The sequence below is a fragment of the Doryrhamphus excisus genome, linkage group LG20 (assembly GCF_037039965.1).
Source record: "Doryrhamphus excisus strain RoL-2023G ecotype Guam linkage group LG20, RoL_Dexc_Guam_v1.1, whole genome shotgun sequence".
In the NCBI taxonomy this organism is placed as follows: domain Eukaryota; kingdom Metazoa; phylum Chordata; class Actinopteri; order Syngnathiformes; family Syngnathidae; genus Doryrhamphus; species Doryrhamphus excisus.
In genome coordinates this window covers 2,934,876-2,956,980 of record NC_136376.1, presented here as the reverse complement: position 1 = coordinate 2,956,980, position 22,105 = coordinate 2,934,876, and the positions used below count along the sequence as shown (strand labels likewise).

At 41.3% G+C, this 22,105-nt stretch overlaps 1 protein-coding gene across 46 annotated transcripts in view; it reads right to left on the bottom strand.

Annotated features, from left to right (window-relative positions):
• Positions 1-22,105, bottom strand: part of LOC131108045 (ankyrin-3-like) — a 202,216-nt gene that overhangs the window by 163,694 nt on the left and 16,417 nt on the right. For 18 of the 46 annotated variants that reach the window (XM_078787288.1, XM_078787287.1, XM_078787291.1 and 15 more), the window contains exon 1: positions 856-1,556. The exons of 1 other annotated variant lie outside the window; for it this stretch is intronic. In XM_078787288.1, the coding sequence (XP_078643414.1) occupies positions 856-978 (123 nt within the window). In that variant the 5' untranslated portion in view covers positions 979-1,556. Of the gene's footprint in view, positions 1-855; positions 1,561-22,105 lie in introns of those variants that run through there. 27 more of the 46 variants (XM_078787284.1, XM_058058767.2, XM_078787313.1 and 24 more) reach the window with 12 other exon arrangements.

Genomic DNA, 22,105 nt, shown 5'->3' with positions numbered 1-22,105 from the left:
TCTCGTAAAATTAATGCTGATTTTTTTCAATTTTACAGTTTTTTTTTCTATTTCTTGTGCCGCAGAGCAGAAAAAAAAGCGTTTGTACAGACTTGAATTGCTACCTTTTGGTCACCAGAAGACAGCTGGGATAGGCTCCAGCACCTTCCGCGACCCTCGTGAGGATAAGCGGTAGAAAATGAATGAATGAATGATCATTGTTTTGTGACTATTGAACAATAAATGTAGTACTCAATAATGTTAGCATCAGGCATTCCTAATGCTAATGTGTAAGTTTTCAGGTAATGCGAGTGTAAAGCTAACTATAGGGGTGTTAGTGTTTGTCTAGAGGGCTCTAATAGTGCTAAAAAACATATTGTAGATAACTTTTCTATGCTGTCTATGCTATACTCCGGTTTGTCTATATGTGCCCTGTGATTGGCTGGCCACCAGTCCAGGGTGTACCCCGCCTCTCGCCCGAAAACAGCTGGGATAGGCTCCAGCACCTTCTGCGACCCTTGTGAGGATAAGCGGTAGAAAATGAATAAATGAATGAATGAATGTGTAGAGTAACATGAGCCATGAACAAGTGTGGACAAGTTAAGAATGGCTGAAGATGCCCCTACACACACACACACACACACACACACACACACACACACACACACACAAGGTCAGCAAGGCATTGAAATGGACAGCATGGCATCACCGCAGGAGGTCTACAGTGTGTGATTTGTGCACAAATGTGGATGAAGGTGTGCATCTGAGGTGACCTCCAAGTGAGTCCAACTAGGAGAGACGCCCGCACGCACGCAATGTATGGAGTCACGCTCCAACGGTAGCGGCGGAGCAGATGAAGGCGCCATCTGAGGTTACCTTTCTCTTCTGCTCCCGGGACGTGGCTCTCCTGCTCTTCCTCCGCTTCTCCTTCTCGTCCTCTAACGCATTCACATCCACTTCCCCCCGATTCTTCTTCAGCTGGGAGGCCGCGTGAGCCATGACGGCCGCTAGCGGTGCACACGCGCGCCTCACCTGGGATCCCGGAGAAGTTCTGTAGCCGTGGTGGTGGACCAAAACCCGGGATCCCAGAGGGAAAAATCGGGGTAGAAAAGGAAAGGGGGGGAAAGGGAAGAAAAATGCCCTCCTTCAAAAAAGGAGAATGGAGAAGCGTAGGCTGTCTTTCGGTGTTTTGTATCCTGTTTGTGTGTCCTTGTGGCAGCTTGTCCTGCTACGCTCCGCTCCCTCGCTGCTTCACTTCAAAGTGGCGGAGAGGAGTCAGCCTCTTCTTCTTCTTCTTCTTCTTCTTCTTCACGTCCTCCTCCTCCTTCCTCCTCCTCCTTCGGTTGTCATCCGCTCGCTGCCAGCGTGAGCCCAGCGCGTCCGGGAGAGGTGAGGACAAACCGGGCAGGAGGAAGGAGAGACATGAGCATCGCCAGCACAGAGGTGGAGGGAGGGAGGGGGGGGGGCGAATGGAGGGCGGGTGCGAGGGGAGTGGTTACCGTGGCAACCACCCTCCGTTTCAGTACATCCTCCTAAAAGATGCTCTTGGGTTGCTCTCCTCCTTGGTGCTTCACCAAGCACACGTGTCTCTGCGTATGTTGTGTAGTCCATGTATATTGTGTACTCTGCGTATGTTGTGTACTCTGCGTATGTTGTGTACTCCGCGTATGTTGTGTACTCTGCGTATGTTGTGTATATGTTGTGTACTCTGCGTATGTTGTGTACTCTGCGTATGTTGTGTATATGTTGTGTACTCTGCGTATGTTGTGTATATGTTGTGTACTCTGCGTATGTTGTCTACTCTGCGTATGTTGTGTACTCTGCGTATGTTGTGTACTCTGCGTATGTTGTCTACTCTGCGTATGTTCTGTAGTCCATGCATGTTGTGTACTCTGTATGTTGTGTACTCTGTGTATGTTGTGTACTCTGCGTATGTTGTGTACTCTTCGTATGTTGTGTAGTCCGTGTATGTTGTGTACTCTGTGTATGTTGTGTACTCTGCGTATGTTGTGTATTCTGCGTATGTTGTGTATATGTTGTGTATTCTGCGTATGTTGTGTACTCTGCGTATGTTGTGTACTCCGTGTATGTTGTGTACTCCGTGTATGTTGTGTACTCTGTGTATGTTGTGTACTTTGTGTATGTTGTGTATTCTGCGTATGTTGTGTAGTCCGTGTATGTTGTGTACTCTGCGTATGTTGTGTACTCTGCGTATGTTGTGTAGTCCATGCATGTTGTGTACTCTGTATGTTGTGTACTCTGTGTATGTTGTGTACTCTGCGTATGTTGTGTACTCTGCGTATGTTGTGTAGTCCGTGTATGTTGTGTACTCTGTGTATGTTGTGTACTCTGCGTATGTTGTGTATTCTGCGTATGTTGTGTATATGTTGTGTATTCTGCGTATGTTGTGTACTCTGCGTATGTTGTGTACTCCGTGTATGTTGTGTACTCCGTGTATGTTGTGTACTCTGTGTATGTTGTGTACTTTGTGTATGTTGTGTATTCTGCGTATGTTGTGTAGTCCGTGTATGTTGTGTACTCTGCGTATGTTGTGTACTCTGCGTATGTTGTGTAGTCCGTGTATGTTGTGTACTCCGTGTATGTTGTGTACTCCGTGTATGTTGTGTACTCTGTGTATGTTGTGTACTTTGTGTATGTTGTGTATTCTGCGTATGTTGTGTAGTCCGTGTATGTTGTGTACTCTGCGTATGTTGTGTACTCTGCGTATGTTGTGTAGTCCGTGTATGTTGTGTACTCTGTGTATGTTGTGTACTCTGCGTATGTTGTGTATATGTTGTGTATGTTGTGTACTCTGTGTATGTTGTGTATAAGTTGTGTATAAGTTGTGTATGTTGTGTACTCTGCGTATGTTGTGTATATGTTGTGTATGTTGTGTATATGTTGTGTACTCTGCGTATGTTGTGTATATGTTGTGTATGTTGTGTACTCTGCGTATGTTGTGTATATGTTGTGTACTCTGCGTATGTTGTGTATATGTTGTGTATGTTGTGTACTCTGCGTATGTTGTGTATATGTTGTGTACTCTGCGTATGTTGTGTATATGTTGTGTATGTTGTGTACTCTGTGTATGTTGTGTATATGTTGTGTACTCTGCGTATGTTGTGTATATGTTGTGTATGTTGTGTACTCTGCGTATGTTGTGTATATGTTGTGTATGTTGTGTACTCTGCGTATGTTGTGTATATGTTGTGTATATGTTGTGTACTCTGCGTATGTGCCATCAATTTCAAATGAATGAAATGATGACATGGGTAATACACACACACACACAGGTTTTCATGTTCTATGGGGAACTAGTACTAAATACTGGCTTTGGTTTTTCATGGGGGACCACTTTTCTGTAAGTCACTTGTGGGGACCACCATAGACAAATACTGGCTTTGGTTTTTCATGGGGGACCAGTTTTCTGTAAGTCACTTGTGGGGACCACCATAGACAAACACTGGCTTTGGTTTTTCATGGGGGACCAGTTTTCTGTAAGTCACTTGTGGGGACCACCATAGACAAATACTGGCTTACGTTTTTCATGGGGGACCACCAAAACCAATTACTGGCTTTGGTTTTTCATGGGGGACCACCATACACAAATACTGGCTTACGTTTTTTCATGGGGGACGACCAAACACAAATACTAGCTTTGGTTTTTAATAAGTGACCAGTTTTCTGTAAGCCACTTGTGGGGACCACCAAATATAAATACTGGCTTACGTTTTTCATGGGGGAAAAAAATGGGTGCATACCTTAAGTCAAGGTCAGGTTAAGTCAAATTAGAGCACGGCAAAGGCAGGACTTAGCAACTAATTGGCTATAAGTCATTTTACTAATGCTGATAAACCTTTCCATGTAGGCCAAAGTATTTGTCCCCCAACCACTAGGGGGCATCCCAAATGTCATTGGAGACACATTAATAGAAGGGGCTGCTCATGTAATAGGTGGCAGTTTCAGGGACGTAAAGGACACACACAAGGGCAAACAAGGGTAATTTCACTCTCACACACACACACACACACACACACACACACACACTTGATATGTGATGATTTCATAACTGGCAATCAGGAATTTGCTTTTAACAGCAAAACCGATGTAAGCAATTCATCAATACAGAATACAGGGTTTTTATTTTGCACACGTCGCCATCTTGTACGCCATTATCGTTACAGAGGTCACAGAGGAGCTAGCGTGAGGACAGTAAAAGTAGTATGTCCTATTTAGGATGTCCTTCACGTCAGACATAGCAGAGCGGAGTCAGACAGCGCATGCGGCAGCCATCTTTGTGTCGGTGGCTGGATGCGCGTGTCACAGGGGTCCTGATGCTACTTGAGAGGCTGTCTAAGCATGTGCCTGATTTTTTTTTCTATTCATAATGCAACATATGAATGCATGTAACTAACCCAATATTATAAACAATATGGAGAAATTAGGAGCAAGGTGTTAAAAGGGGGTGGGGAGAAAACCCTCCAGGGACGCAGGGGGGAGAGGGGGGGTACACGTCACGTTGGGACGTGAGCGTGAAATTCTCCTTTCTCTCCTCCAAATCCATTCAAGCGCAGATTTTTTTTTTCTCTTTTCAAACACTATGCAGCCACCAGTATCGGATGGAAAGGTGGAGGGACGCGGGGGCTTACTCGCAGCCCCCCATCATGCATCAGGGGGTGTCACATTATGGCAAATTATCATGCGGTTGCTAGGCGAGGACCAATGAGGATGCAGCAGTGAGGACAGGCTGGATGGATAAGGAGAGCAAAGAGGTGAGAAACAGGATTGGGACGTTGGGGGGGGGGGTTAAATGTGCACATGGTATCAAAAAAAAAAAAAAAAAAATCTGTGCAATAGAACATTTAGCTAAAGCGTAAAAGTCTTCCATTGATAAAAGTCCATTCATAGTCTTAACAGCTGGGCAGACACTGTAGTAAAAGACGCTGCCAAGATGGACGACACTTAACGGCGCTACATTTACTCAAAGACACATCATTCCCCCATTCGCTACGTTTGGCAGGTGGCCGTGGAGGAGTCCACGCCTTTTGGAAGTTTTCCACGCGCCGTTTCCAGGCGTGATGCCAGGCACATAAGGCCACTGACACTGTGGGGTCCCGGCCGCCAAAATATTACAGCCATGGGACACAAATGTGCACAAAATGACGAATATGTTGGCACAAATATGTGGTTTGGGACCAAAACGGGCTTTGGTACTAGCCTTGAATATTATATATATATATATAATAACAGGTCATATTAAAATCACTAATAACTGGCAGGGAAAATATATATACATATGCCGCTTATCCTCACAAGGGTGGCAGGTGGTATGCTGGAGCCTATCCCAGCTGACTTCAGGCGAGAGGCGAGGTACACCCTGGACTGGTGGTCAGCCAATCACAGAGCTGGCATTGTTCAACTACAAGCCACTGCTGACACCCCCTGTTGAAAAGCCAGCATTTCAAGAAATGCTGCCAATGTTTGACAGACAGTTCAAATTGCCTGTGAGAAAATACATGTCAATAATATATAATAATATATAATCATTCATTAATTCATTCATTTTCTACTGCTTATCCTCACGAGGGCCGCGGGAGTATGCTGGAGCCTATCCCAGCTGACTTCGGGCGAGAGGTGAGGTACACCCTGGACTGGTGGTCAGCCAATCACAGAGCTGGCATTGTTCAACTACAAGCGGCAAGTATTACTGCCGGCACCCCTGTTGAAAAGCCAGCATTTCAAGAAATGCTGCCAATGTTTGACAGACAGTTCAAATTGCCTGTGAGAAAATACATGTCAATAATATATAATAATATACTATAATCATTCATTCATTCATTTTCTACCGCTTATCCTCACGAGTGTCGCGGGGGTATGCTGGAGCCTATCCCAGCTGACTTCGGGCGAGCAAACAACCATTCACACTCACATTCATACCTATGGACAATTTGGAGTCGCTTATTAGCTTAGCATGTTTTTGGAATGTGGGAGGGAACCGGAGTACCCGGAGAAAACCCATAAGACAAAAACAATGAGCTGGCGTTGTTCAAATACAATGTGGAAGTATTACTGCTGACACTAAAGTTGAAAACCCAGCATTTCAAGAAATGCTGCCAATGTTTCGCAGACAGTACATATTGCCTGTGAGAAAATACATGTCACAAATGGCAATTCTGCAACTTTACAGAGTGAAAGATGACATATTAAAAGGAAACATTGCATAATTATGATATATTTTTCATTGTAATTATTATATATTATAAAAGTGACATATTTTGCTGTATGCTTTAACTAAGGAAAATGCAGTGCCCTCTGGTGGACAAAAGTAAACACAACAACACATTTTGAAGCCATGTGAAATCAATCCACACTATGCACGAGGGGGAACCCGGCACGACCCCAACTCATTTGTTCACCTCGTTCCGTCTGGCGAGGTCCCCCCCCCCTCCGTGGGGAAATCCCCCAGAGTGCAACAACCTGGCCAATCATGGCAACAATCTCATTGACCTTTTGACCTTCACCGCAACCACCGAGCGTCCCAGGTGGCGAAAGGAGAGAGGGTGAAAAAAAGGCAGCATGTTGAAAGGCAGGTCACATGGGGGAGGAACAATAAGTAATTAGACTAATAGATTTCATGCTATTATACTGACACAGACTTTTAATGTTTTATATTTCATACCACAAAAAGATAAAACATGCTAACGTACCAGGGTTCGTTCAGGGTCTCACAGAAAATCAGATTTTTTTTAAACTCATGACCAAGATGCATACTTTCCTCATTCAGGTGTTAAAAAAATACATTGTGAAGGGAGCCCAAACAAAGAGGCTCTGCAGCCATGGGTTGCTGACCCCTGCCATAAACATAGTATAACATTATAAAGGGGGTAATCCACCTTTTCTCTATGCTGAGAGTCATTTTGTACTATGCTGCCCTCTAGCGCTCACCAGCATTACTACATTCATAGAGGTGCTGAGTGGATGTGCTCCAGTAAACATTCATTAATTCATTTTCTACCGCTTTTCCTCACGAGGGTCACGAGGGATGCTGGAGCCTATCCCAGCCTGGACTGGTGGCCAGCCAACCACAGGGCATATATAGACAAACAACCATTCACACTCACATTCATACCTATGGACAATTTGGAGTCGCTAATTAACCTAGCATGTTTTTGGAATGTGGGAGGAAACCGGAGTACCCGGAGAAAACCCACGCATGCACGGGGAGAACATGCAAACTCCACACAGAAATGGCAGAGGGTGGAATTGAACCCTGGTCTCCTAGCTGTGAAGTCTGCACGCTAACCACTCGACCGCCGTGCAGCCGAGTCATATAATACATTCATTCATTCATTCATTTTCTACCGCTTATGCTCACAAGAGTTCTGTGGTGCTGGAGCCTATCCCAGCTGTCTTCGGGCAAGAGACGGGGTACACCCTGGACTGGTGGCCAGCCAATCACAGGGCACATATAGACAAACAACCATTCACACTCACATTCATACCTATGGACAATTTGGAGTCGCTAATTAACCTAGCATGTTTTTGGAATGTGGGAGGAAACCGGAGTACCCGGAGAAAACCCACGCAGAGATGGCAGAGGGTGGAATTGAACCCTTGTCTCCTAGCTGTGAGGTTTGTGCGCTAACCACTAGACCGCCGTGCAGTCTCTCCAGTAAACAATATAATAAATAAAAATGGGCACTAATAGTTACATTTCACTGAACTAAATACTTCAAAATGTCTTACTTTGCCTTATGATTTACCTCGTCTAAAATTCATCTTGCAGAAAAGAGTGGGGGTGTATAAAACGGCAGCTCAAGACGGGGATGGGAAAAGCCTCGAAGCACAAAAATAATCAAATGGAAAGAAGAAAAAAAAGACAAGACAAGGCGTATGGTCAAACAGCAATATAGACTAGCGGGCGGGGGGGCAGGGGGGGGGATAATAGATCCACAAACGCCTACACACAGCCCGGAGCATGAAGGGGTGGTGCATGGTGGTGGGTCCTTTATGACTAATGCAATAGAGATTGAGAGAATAAAAGGCAACAATGCAACATAAAGCAGATAGAGCCTCAATTTAGTGTTTTATTTCTATGTTTTTTTTCATGTTCCTTTCTTTCCATTCAAATCCATTGTTCTACAAATCCTCATTACATTGAAATGACTCTTGTCTCCCCCCCTCCCCTCCATGCATAGTGAAGACGATGACATACAATGAGATGTAACCCACTTTGCACCCACTAACCTACCTAAATGTGTGCCAACGCTAAAAAAAAAAAAAGACCAAAATTGTCTTTACACACTTTGCCCACAGAGGGGCAGACAGGCATTTACAGACAGGCACTTCTGAAGTGACTTGAGGGTGGGGGAGTATGTTTTTTTTTTTTTTGTGTCATTTTCAAAAGGGAGAAATGTCAAGCAGATGCATGTATTTGTATGTTTTGGTAAAAAAAAACATTGAAGTACATCACCTTTATACTTGGACCATCAAAAAGAAGTAGGAAGAAGCTGATTTTATTTAATCCAACCCCTGTATGAATAGATTAAGCGAAGCACTAAGATGTGCCTGAACTCACCTGTGGTTTAAAATCGACTATAACTGCCATGACACTGCATACCGTATATTCCATGCATGCCTCCGTTGGAGCGCCTCCCGAAGAAAACACGCAAGGTTACATCAGGATAGAATAAAAAGGGGGGGTGGAGTTGGCATTTACTTTGATTAGCTTTATTTTTATTGCTTTGATCGAAATATCAGTCTGAAGAATGGTTGTAGACGACCACTATATATCCCGCAGGGCATTGTCCGGTTCGGTTTGGTCACTGACTGCATGCATCTGTAAATCGCAGCACGCCGACTTAACGGTGACAGGCATTAATAGCTTTTAACACGGGGTTGAAAAGTGCTTTTTCCTGTGTGTGATGTTCCCAGAATAACCCAGCACCTCGCCCACCACGGTGGCGGAGGTTTTCTACCCGCTTGGAATTAGCAGAGGAATCACCCACACGGATGCTGAGCCAGTTCTTATGCATTCGTAGGCAACATATGTAATGTTTGTTTGGACCAGGTATTACTCAATAAAAAGATACTAAAAAAGATAAAATGATATTGATATTTGTCAGTAACACTAATACTGATATTTGTTACGGATATTTTTGTGCAGTAAAGATCTGTTGGTCAAAGTTTTTTACTGAGTTGAGACACACGAGCTGCATCGCAGGCTCAACCAAATGCACAGTTGACTAACTCAGCCACTAACTCATGTCTTTCACTAACTCATTAGTGCTCAAGGATGACTCACGGGTACTCAAGAAGTCTCAAGTTTGACTGACCAATGAATGCTCGACCAAAGCTTGAGTCTCACTGACTCACGGGTTGCTTGACGAAAATTTGACTGTCAATGACTCACCGGTTGACAAAAATGTAAGGTTTCACAGACTCAAAGACTCAAAGATTCACTGACTCATTGATGTGCTCAAGGATGACTCACCGGGACTCAACAAAGTCTCAAGTTTAACTGACTCATGAATGCTCGACAAAAGATTGAGCGTCACTGACTCATGGGACTTTGACAAAGACTCGAGATTCACCGACTCAGAGGGCTTGACACAAAATTGAGTGTCACTGACTCACCGGTTGACAAAAACCTTTGTTTCACTGACTCACAGGTTGCTTGATGAAAATTCGAGTGTCACTGACTCACCGGTTGACAAAGATGTAAAGTTTCACAGACTCATGGGTACTCAAAGACTCAACATTCACTTACTCATTGGTGCTCAAGGATGACTCACCGGGACTCAACAAAGTCTCAAGTTTAACTGACTCATGAATGCTCGACAAAAGATTGAGTGTCACTGACTCATGGGTCTTCGATGAAGACTCGAGATTCACCGACTCAGAGGGGCTTGATGCAAACTCGAGTGTCAATGACTCACCGGTTGACAAAAATGTACAGTTTCACAGACTCAAAGATTCACTGACTCATTGGTGCTCAAGGATGACTCACCGGGACTCAACAAAGTCTCAAATTTAACTGACTTGTGAATACTCGACAAAAGATTGAGTGTCACTGACTCATGGGTCCTCAACGAAGACTCAAGATTCGCTGACTCGGAGGGACTTGACACAAACTCGAGTGTCACTGACTCACCGGTTGACCAAAATGTAAAGTTTCACAGACTCATGGGTACTCAAAGAGTCAAGATTCACTGACTCATTGATGCTCAAGGATGACTCACCGGGACTCAACAAAGTCTCAAGTTTAACTGACTCGTGAATACTCGACACAAACTCGAGTGTCACTGACTCACCGGTTGACCAAAACCTTTGTTTCACTGACTCACGGGTTGCTTGACAAAAACTTGAGTGTCAATGACTCACCGGTTGACAAAAAGTTTCACAGACTCATGGGTAGTCAAAGACTCAAGATTCACTGACTCATTGGTGCTCAAGGATGACTCACTGGGATTCAATGAAGTCTCAAGTTTAACTGACTCATGAATGTTCGACAAAAGCTAGAGAGTCACTGATTCATGGGTCTTCAACAAAGAATTGTGATTCACTGACTCAGAGGGGCTTGACGCAAACTCGAGTGTCACCGACTCACCGGTTGACAAAAATGTAAAGTTTCACAGACTCATGGGTACTCAAAGACTCAAGATTCACTGACTCATTGTTTGACAAAAACATGACTTTCAGTCACGTTGAAGAATCAAGATTCACTGACTCACCGGTTGACCAAAATGTAAAGTTTCACAGACTCATGGGTACTCAAAGAGTCAAGATTCACTGACTCATTGGTGCTCAAGGATGACTCACCGGGACTCAACAAAGTCTCAAGTTTAACTGACTCGTGAATACTCGACACAAACTCGAGTGTCACTGACTCACCGGTTGACCAAAACCTTTGTTTCACTGACTCACGGGTTGCTTCACAAAAACTTGAGTGTCAATGACTCACCGGTTGACAAAAAGTTTCACAGACTCATGGGTACTCAAAGACTCAAGATTCACTGACTCATTGGTGCTCAAGGATGACTCACTGGGACTCAATGAAGTCTCAAGTTTAACTGACTCATGAATGTTCGACAAAAGCTAGAGAGTCACTGATTCATGGGTCTTCAACAAAGAATTGTGATTCACTGACTCAGAGGGGCTTGACGCAAACTCGAGTGTCACCGACTCACCGGTTGACAAAAATGTAAAGTTTCACAGACTCATGGGTACTCAAAGGCTCAAGATTCACTGACTCATTGTTTGACAAAAACATGACTTTCAGTCACGTTGAAGAATCAAGATTCACTGACTCACCGGTTGACCAAAATGTAAAGTTTCACAGACTCATGGGTACTCAAAGAGTCAAGATTCACTGACTCATTGGTGCTCAAGGATGACTCACCGGGACTCAACAAAGTCTCAAGTTTAACTGACTCGTGAATACTCGACACAAACTCGAGTGTCACTGACTCACCGGTTGACCAAAACCTTTGTTTCACTGACTCACGGGTTGCTTGACAAAAACTTGAGTGTCAATGGCTCACCGGTTGACAAAAAGTTTCACAGACTCATGGGTACTCAAAGACTCAAGATTCACTGACTCATTGTTTGACAAAAACATGACTTTCAGTCACGTTGAAGAATCAAGATTCACTGACTCACATGTGCTCAATGAAAACTTGAGTTTCACCGACTCACTGGTACTTGAACACTCATGTTTAATTGAGTTGTTGACCCACCGGTTGATGCTAGCCTTTCACTGACTCACTGAAACTCCGCTAAAATTCACGAGTCACCGACTCACGGATGCTAAAACAAAAGAAACCCGAGTTTCACCGACTGATTTTGTGTCGAGTTTCACCGATACAACTTAAAACTCGCCGTTTCACTGAATCACTATAATAAACTCCGGTGATCATGTTCACACTTTACCATGCAAACCATACCGGCAGAGCAAACCCACCAAAACTGGTTTCAACCGAACCAAACAAGACAAGTGTGAAAGCACTTTTATATACAAAATCATTTGCCTATTCATTTGACATTTGCATTATTGTAGGTTAGTTAACTGAAGAGTAGACGTCTCCTCCTTCCTTTCAAGCCATTGAAGCGCACACACACACACACACACACACACACACACACACACACACACACACGTTGATGATGTTCTCAATTAAAAAGCATTCAAGCAGCCTGGGAGTGGTTGGAATTGGAAAATGATGTTTTATTAACGGCCAAATTGATCTTTCCTCTTGGCCGCAGGCCCTCCATCATTTGGTCCGCAACGCATTTCTGGGAATCTCCCACCGTGATTGGACGCCCGGCGCAAAGGTTTTATGGTTTGATGGATGCCTTTAATAGAACCGGAAGGGAACTTTGTGTTCTTTTTCTTTATCTTTCCTTCATCGAAAGACTACTTCGCAACTGCGATGACTTATTGCTGCGGCGTGTAGCGCGCCTGTGATTACGCTCTATTGTCATCACGCTAGGCCTCGTTCTGCGCTCGCTAGCAGAGCGTGAAATTGTTTATTCTTCTTCTGCCTTTTTTTTCCCCCGCACCTCCTCGCCTCCCCTTTGCACCCGTGGCGTGTTGTTTTAATGTTTTAGACCACCACCGATAACCGCAAATTCATCATCAATGTGCAGATGTTTTCGTGGTCGTTGTTTGGATATTGCGTTGATGCAATCGCCCAGAGACATTTCAGGGAAAAGCTATTCAATTTCCACAAAGCAATTTTCATGATGAAACGGGACATGATGCAAAAGAGGCGCATGTATTTTTTTTTCTAGTGCTCGAACATTCCTGTCAATTTTGAAGCAGAGCGTTTATCGCTTTGAATTGCCGCTGGTTTCCAGGAATAGTTCAGTACATTCTAATAAGGATTTGGCAGGACATTTAAGTGGCGTTAATGTACGTTAATTTCTGGTTTTCGTGTCATTACGTTTGGAAATAAAAGAAAAATCCTTAAGATTAAGATTAAGAGGAGAAATATGATCTCAGGGAAGAAGTACATTTGAAACACTTCTATGCTAGGACTACGTTAAAAAGCCATAGCATTTCAGTATGTGGAATCAAACTATGGAATGGATTGAGTAAGGGAATCAAACAATGCACAACGATGAGCCAATTCAAGAAACAATACAAGCAGTTGATGTTTGCTAAATACAAGGATGAAGAGTCTTGAACCAGTCATGATGTGCTATATATATCACTATATTGACACTTACTATGGTACACATTATGTCATTGGATGCTCATATCACCTTGTACTTTGGTGCGTGACAAATAAATTAAAAAATTATAAACAATTATAACAAATAAATAAAAAATTTTTTACATTTTTTTAATAATAAAAAATAATTAAAATATATATAAATAAAAAAATAATATTAAAAAAAAATTATATTAGGAAAGCAGGAAGTGAACAAATGTAACAGTTACTGATAGTAAAAGTACCAGATGGAGGGGTAGGATTTAATAAGCTTTGCTTCTTCCTACTCCTTTTGGACATGTGGAACTGTGAACTGATTATGTGATGCATTCAATTGTAATCTGATGCATGTTCAAATGAAATTAAACCATTACCATTACTATTGTTTATTTCTATTTTTGTGTGCGGAAGACGAGGTACGGTTTTATTTGGGTCACATTCAAATTCACCGTTCTTGAGACGTCAACATAAGCCAAAAATGATACCTCTTTGACGTTTTGATAGTAAACAAAAATCCCGAAAGAGATTAGAATGGTTCCTGTGATGATCGTCAGTTTTATCGCAACTGTACAACGCATCTTTGCTTTAAGAAGAGCCTCCTGACAAGGGTCGTGGGGGGTGCTGGAGCCTATCCCAGCTGTCTTCAGGCGAGAGGCGGGGTACACCCTGGACTGGTGGCCAGCCAATCACAGGGCACATATAGACAAACAACCATTCACACTCACATTCATACCTATGGACAATTTGGAGTCGCCAATTAACCTAGCATGTTTTTGGAATGTGGGAGGAAACCGGAATACCCGGAGAAAACCCACGCATGCACGAGGAGAACATGCAAACTCCACACAGAAAGTGGAATTGAACTCAGGTCACCTAGCTGTGAGGTCTGTGCACTAACCACTCGACCACCGTGCAGCCTTTTATCCGAAAAATTTACACAAACAGACTTCTCCAGATCCCTAACATTGTGAGAGAAGTTTGTTTGACTTTTAAGTCAAAGTGACTTGAATTTTCTCATACAGCAAGCCATTGTAACACTAGGCCGTCAGACTGGCACACTGAAGTATTAAGAGACAAAATAATAAAAATGGGGATTTTTTTTGTGTTGTTGTCGTAATTCTATGAGCTCTGTAATTTGGAGCGGGATGAAAGACGGCGAGCGCGGTACTTTCCTCCCATGAGAAGCAGCGGACGCCACCGGCACCATATGCGTGTGCCCGTCAGCGAGTCCGCATGCCATATGCCTGAATGTGCTGGCCTAATGCTTTCGCTGTGCCAGTGTGTGTGTGTGTGGTGGGGTGTGGGGGGGTTCATTAGTGCAGTCCAGGTGTGTGTACGCGTTGGTGTGTGTGTGCAGTGCTAATCATTCAGCAAGGCACCTACAATGTTATTTGTGCTACCTTACAGTTTCAACATGCGTTACATGACGGCGGCATGAGAAAAGCGTTTGTCCAGCCTCACCCCGAGTGGCGAGGCTTGCGGAACATCCTCTCCCGGTGTCGAGTTCCACCCCCCCCCTCCATCCCATCATGATGGATGGCAGGGGCAGGGGATGTGCCAAGAATGGCTACGCTTGAGGAGCGTCTCGCTGGGCCATGACTGCCGCCATCAGCGTATCATCACACACCCACACGCTTACACACCGCTACCTTCCAAGGGCAAAGGTCGGCTCTCGTCTTAGCATTTATGGCAAGGGGTGTCCAAAGTGTGCTTGGGGGGGGGGGGGTGGCAACCCAAAACGTATGTCTTACAGTATAAGTCGGGGGTGTCAAAGTATGCCGCCAAGGTTGTGTACTGATATATGAAAACACGTGGGGGCTGTTTTGATATTTCACATACATAATCTCACAAAATCTTTAAATAAAGCCAATTTATTTGCCGCAATAATAGTAAAAATACTTATCATGAAGTTAAAGAATGAGTAGTATTTTTTTTATACTTATTTTTTAATAATAATTAAAAAAAATATTCATTAATGAATGAATGAATTATTATTTTGTTTTATTATTATTTTATTTTCTACTGTATTTATTCAAAAACACCTCTATAGTCAATAAAAATAATATTTACATAGTTACCGCATCAAAAACCAGATTATGAATTTCTAAAAACCTTTACTAGAGCACTGTAGACATGAAATAACACCCCTATAGTTAATAAAAATAAGATTTACATAGTTACCGCATTGAAAACCCGATTATGACTTTCTAAATACCATTATTAGAGCACTGTAGACATGAAATAACACCCCTATAGTTAATAAAAATAAGATTTACATAGTTACCGCATTGAAAACCTGATTATGACTTTCTAAATACCTTTACTAGAGCACTGTAGACATGAAATAACACCCCTATAGTTAATAAAAATAAGATTTACATAGTTACCGCATTGAAAACCTGATTATGACTTTGTAAATACCATTATTAGAGCACTGTAGACATGAAATAACACCCCTATAGTCAATAAAAATAATATTTACATAATTACCGCAGAGAAAACCTGATTATGACTTTGTAAATACCATTATTAGAGCACTGTAGACATGAAATAACACCCCTATAGTCAATAAAAAATAATATTTACATAGTTACCACATAGAAAACCTGATTATGACTTTCAATATACCATTATTAGAGCACTGCAGACATGAAATAACACCCCTATAGTCAATAAAAATATTTGTTTTGATATTTCACATACATAAGCTCACAAAATCTTTAAATGAAGCCAATTTATTTGCCGCAATAATAGTAAAAATACTAATCATGAAGTTAAAGAATGAGTAGTATTTTTTTATAATTATTTTTTAATAATAATTAAAAAAATAATTCATTAATGAATGAATGAATTATTATTTTGTTTTATTATTATTTTATTTTCTACTGTATTTATTGAAAAACAACCCCTTCAGTCGTGGCCATTTTCGACAATTTTTCAGCCTTTTTACGTTCTTTAGTAGTCTGCAGTAAAAAAGAGAGAAAACCAGCTTTTTGTGAAAAGATACCATAAATATTTACAATTTTTCAGTGAATTCAAACGTGAATAATACCCAAGTGACCCATTTTTCTATACACGGCACCCCAGTGGAAAAAAAAAAAAGTTTAGGACACTCGTAATTTATAGTTTGTATATTATTCAGAATGCACGGATACATTTCCAGCCCGCCAATGGATACTTTATAGCTGTCACTGGAAAGTATTCATTAACAGAAGCCACTATTTATGACCACAAAGGTTCTGCCAACACACTTGAGGCATACACACTTTTGGTTTGTGTGCCGCGCTTGATTTCACAACATCGTGAACAGTACTCGGAGGGCATGTAACAATTATCACTACAAGGGCTGACACGCACCGAAAAGTTGTACTTAAAAAATGATTTTCAAAAGGAACATCAAGTATTGTCAGCAGCTTTTTTTATAGTGGAAAATCATTAAGTCTATTTATTGCCTGTGGCATTTTTCTATGTAAAAATACTAAATAGCGATATAGCAATGTACAATTTTGTTGATGTTTGCCACTTGTTGCTATATTATATATGTACAGTCCCTCATCTATTGCGGTCTATTGGTTTCAGACCCGGCGGCAATAAGTGAATGTAATTACATTTCACTGTTAATAAAAACAATATTTACATACTGCATAGAAAACCTGATTATGACTTTCTAAATACCATTATTAGAGCACTGTAGACATGAAATAACACCCCTATAGTCAATAAAAATAACATTTACATAGTTAACGCATAGAAAACCTGATTGTGACTTTCAATATACCATTATTAGAGCACTGTAGACATGAAATAACACCTCTATAGTTAATAAAAATAATATTTACATAGTTACCGCATTGAAAACCTGATTATGACTTTCTAAATACCATTTTTAGAGCACTGTAGACATGAAATAACACCCCTAGAGTTAATAAAAATAAGATTTACATAGTTACCGCATTGAAAACCTGATTATGACTTTCTATATACCATTATTAGAGCACTGTAGACATGAAATAACACCCCTATAGTCAATAAAAATAATATTTAGATAGTTACCACATAGAAAACCTGATTATGACTTTCTAAATACCATTATTAGAGCACCGTAGACATGAAATAACACCCCTATAGTCAATAAAAATAATATTTAGATAGTTACCACATAGAAAACCTGATTATGACTTTCTAAATACCATTATTAGAGCACTGTAGACATGAAATAACACCCCTAGAGTTAATAAAAATAAGATTTACATAGTTACCGCATTGAAAACCTGATTATGACTTTCTAAATACCATTTTTAGAGTACTGTAGACATGAAATAACACCCCTATAGTCAATAAAAATCATATTTACATAGTTACCGCATAGAAAACCTGATAATGAATTTCTAAATACCTTTACTAGAGCACTGTAGACATGAAATAACATCCCTATAGTCAATAAAAATAATATTTACATAGTTACCACATAAGAAAACCTGATTATGACTTTATAAATACCATTATTAGAGCACTGTATAGATGAAATAACACCCCTATAGTCACTTATCCTGCTATTATTCTTTGTTTAAACCATATTCAATATTTTTGTTAACTAATAATCAACCATAGTCAACCAGAAAACAGCAATCATTTATTAATTAATACATTTTTGAAAAACTGCACGACTGTAAGGTAGTGATGTTCAAACTGCGATGTAGCAAAGGATGACCTTATAACATCTTTTAGCATTTTTAGAAAATTGTAAATATCAACATGGCCCCCACCAATAGTCAAATCAAAGCACAGACTTGTCCAAAATGTTGGTAGGTCTCACACAAACCCTGATTGATTGATTGATTGATTGATTGATGAAACATAGTGTGATGGAGTGGTGGAGAAGAATCCCACCACCTGATGTGCAAATTACGGAGCACCAAAGGTTACACGTGATTGCCTAATTGGATGCAAATGAGCTAATTGTGCAGGCGATGGAAATGAGTCCCATGCGGGTTCGTTTCTTCGCATCGATGGCAACTCGCACGCATCGCGACGCACAGCGAGGTCAAATGGAGCACTGTAAATGTCAAAGTAACCCTTCTACTCCTCAACTGCTGGACACAAAAGGGTGAAAATTTGTCAAAATAAGTCACTGGCCATAGTCATGGGCCATAAGTCACTGATCATTTGGCTAATAAACCCCCCCTTGCTACATAAATTGCATACATTGTGTCCTCACTTTATCGCAGTTCTGAAAAAAATAATTAAATACTTGAAATACCATTATTAGAGCACTCCAGACATGAAATAACACCCCTATAGTCAATAAAAATAATATTCACATAGTTATATCATAGACAACCTGATTATGACTTTCTAAATACCTTTATTAGAGCACTGTAGACATGAAATAACACCCCTATAGTCAATAAAAATCATATTTACATTGTTACCGCATAGAAAATCTGATTATGACTTTCTAAATACCATTATTAGAGCACTGTAGACATGAAATAACACCCCTATAGTCAATAAAAAATCATATTTACATTGTTGCCGCATAGAAAAACTGATTATGACTTTCTAAATACCATTATTAGAGCACTGTAGACATGAAATAACACCCCTATAGTCAATGAAAATAATATTTATATAGTTACCTCATAGAAAACCTGATTATGACTTTCTAAATACCATTAGAGCACTGTAGACATGAAATAACACCCCTATAGTCAATAAAAAATAATATTTACATTGTTACCGCATAGAAAATTTTATTATGACTTTCTAAATACCATTATTAGAGCACTGTAGACATGAAATAACACCCCTATAGTCAATAAAAATAATATTTACATAGTTACCTCCTGATTATGACTTTCTAAATACTATTGTTAGGGCACTGTAGACATGAAATAACACCCCTATAGTCAATAAAAATAATATTTACATCGTTACAGCATAGAAAACCTGATTATGACTTTCTAAATACCATTATTAGAGCACTGTAGACATGCAATAACACCGCTATAATCAATAAAAATAATATTTACATTGTTACCACATAGAAAAGCTAATTATGACTTTCTAAATACCATTATTAGAGTATAATTAACAAATACATGATCGCTGGACTATTATTAATTAAAAAAAAATTTAATGGCTGAATGAACTAAAAATACAAAAATAAAAAGGCATTGAAAAAGCATTGTAATTGTGAATGTAGTATTCCACATTGGCCACTAGGTGTCAGTAATTGTCCAGTGATACAAGCACCTTACATGATCGCCACACGAGGCTTAAATGATCTCCAAACAGGCAGAATAACAACAACAAAAGCTACTGTTGAGCCGTAACCTCACTTCCTGTCCAACCGAAATGTCATTGAACTGTCAAGGGGGTGTCCTAATTTAGACATAGACTCCCTTTATTGTCATTGCACAAAAAGAGAAGGGCAGTCCCGTCACTGCCAATCCATCATATATTAATAAAGAAAAAGGTATAAAAAGGTATTTCCTGCCTAGAAATCCATTTACATTCAACGTCGTCTCCCGGGGTAACTCAGAAATCCACACGTCCGTCTGTCAGTGCGATAAGGTGACATCACACACACACACACACACACAAACAAAGGCTATCATGCGCTCCATCGCTGAACACAACAACACAGACAGACAGAAAGGAAGGAAGCCTGTGAGCCACAAAGCTGGGAGATCTTGCCAAGTTTGATAAGCTATTGGCTTCCCCCCCCCCTCCCACACATTTCACCCCCCCACCCCCGGCATCCCACCACTGCTCTGCCTTAACAGATGGGGCCCGCGGTCTCACATCATTTCCTGATATGCCACTCCGCTTGATGGCCGCTGTGATTGGATGGAGTCTGGAGAAGTGCGGCAAAGGCCACAGATGTACATTTAGCCCCCCCCCCCCATCCACCCCCACCAGCAACGCCGCTCTCGCCCCCACAGTGTACCCAGGACCTAACTTTCAGCACCCGCGGGCACATTAGTCCAACCATGCGTGGATCTGTGTGTCTCCAAACAACACGTGTCCCTCTCGAGAGTGAATCCTCACCTTCTGGTCCCCGGAGCTCAACCTGTCATGGCCGCTCAAGCAGGGGCCACATTGAAAAGGGGACAGGTCAAAGGGGTAAAAGCAAAGCCTCCAGGGACATAGGCTCCTTTATAATTCATATTGGGTTATTAAAAAGCATGTCAGGGGGAAAGTAGCATCAATGTTGTTGCCATGGCAACACTGGACCACCTTTCTGGATGTGTATAATCACATGACAATTACGTCAGACATCGTTATTTTTCAATATTTTTATTATTACGACTATTATTATCCACCCTCGGCCATATCTGTGTGGAGTTTGCATGTTCTCCCTATGCTTGTGTGGGTTTTTTCCGGGTATTCCGGTTTCCTCCCAAATTCCAAAAACATGCTAGTTTAATTGGCTAATTCACTCCAAATTGCCCATAGGTATGAATGTGAGTGTGAATGGTTGTTTGTCTATATGTGCCCTGTGATTGGCTGGCCACCAGTCCAGGGTGTACCCCGCCTTTCGCCCGAAGACAGCTGGGATAGGCTCCAGCATAAACAACATGAAAATAACTATTGATTTAATAATATAACACCATTAACTATTTACAAATTTCACATTTGGAACTGAGACCCAGGTTCAATTCCACCCTCGGTCATCTCTGTGTGGAGTTTGCATGTTCTACCCGTGCTTGCGTGGGTTTTCTCTGGGATAGGCTCCAGCATAAACAACACAAAAATGGTTGTTTTACATGAAAATAACTATTTATTTACTAACATAACACTATTAACTATTTACAAATTTCACATTTGGAACTGAGACCAGGGTTCAATTCCACCCTCGGCCATCTCTGTGTGGAGTTTGCATGTTCTACCCGTGCTTGTGTGGGTTTTTTCCGGGTACTCCGGTTTCCTCCCACATTCCAAAAACATGCTAGTTGCTAATTGTCCAAATTAATTAATTAATTAATTGGCGACTCCAAATTGTCCACAGGTATGAATGTGAGTGTGAATGGTTGTTTGTCTATATGTGCGACAGCTGGGATAGGCTCCAGCACCCCCGAGACCCTCATGAGGATAAGCGGTAGAAAATTAATAAATGAATGAATACTATTATTATTACTTGGTGAGGAAAAACATAGTGAGAAAATTAATCTATTCAACTAAAAATCAGTTGGTACTTTCTCTAGTTGAGAAAGTAAATGTCAAAGGTCACCATATAAGGACAAAAATACACATCATTGTACGTGATATTAACTTCCCAAATGGCAAACAACACACACGTTAATAAAACGACACCAAAGTTCCATGCGTCCACACTTTCCCATCTCACCTTCTCAACTCTTTGCATCCTCACTCCCTCGCCGCCGTCTGCAGCCAATGGGGCTCCAGAGAGAGGGAGAGTTGCATCAATGACATCCCAGCAAGCCCGGCAGCAAACAATGACCACGACGACGACGACACAGCCAGATAGAAGACAACACGCTTTCCCAGCCCGCAACCACAGCAGCGGTTTGCAGGCGGTTAATCAGACAAGTGCTAATCTAGTTAGGAGATCAACAAATGAGCCTCACCGAGCTGGAAAGGAGGACACAACCTTGCAGACAATGGAGCGGGATCCACGGCATTGTGTACCGGAACAACAGGGGGGGGGGGATTGAGCTTGAGTATTTGGGGTTCAATTTGGATTCAAACATGTTTCCACCTCATTGCATGACTTGAGTCCACACATTTGAACTTACTTTGTAATGATGTGCTATATATATCACTATATTGACACTTACTATGGTACCCATTATGTCATTGTATCGTCATATCACTTTGTACTTTGGTACGTGACAAAAAAAAAATCAATTAAATAAAAAATAAATAAAATAAAAATAACAATTAAT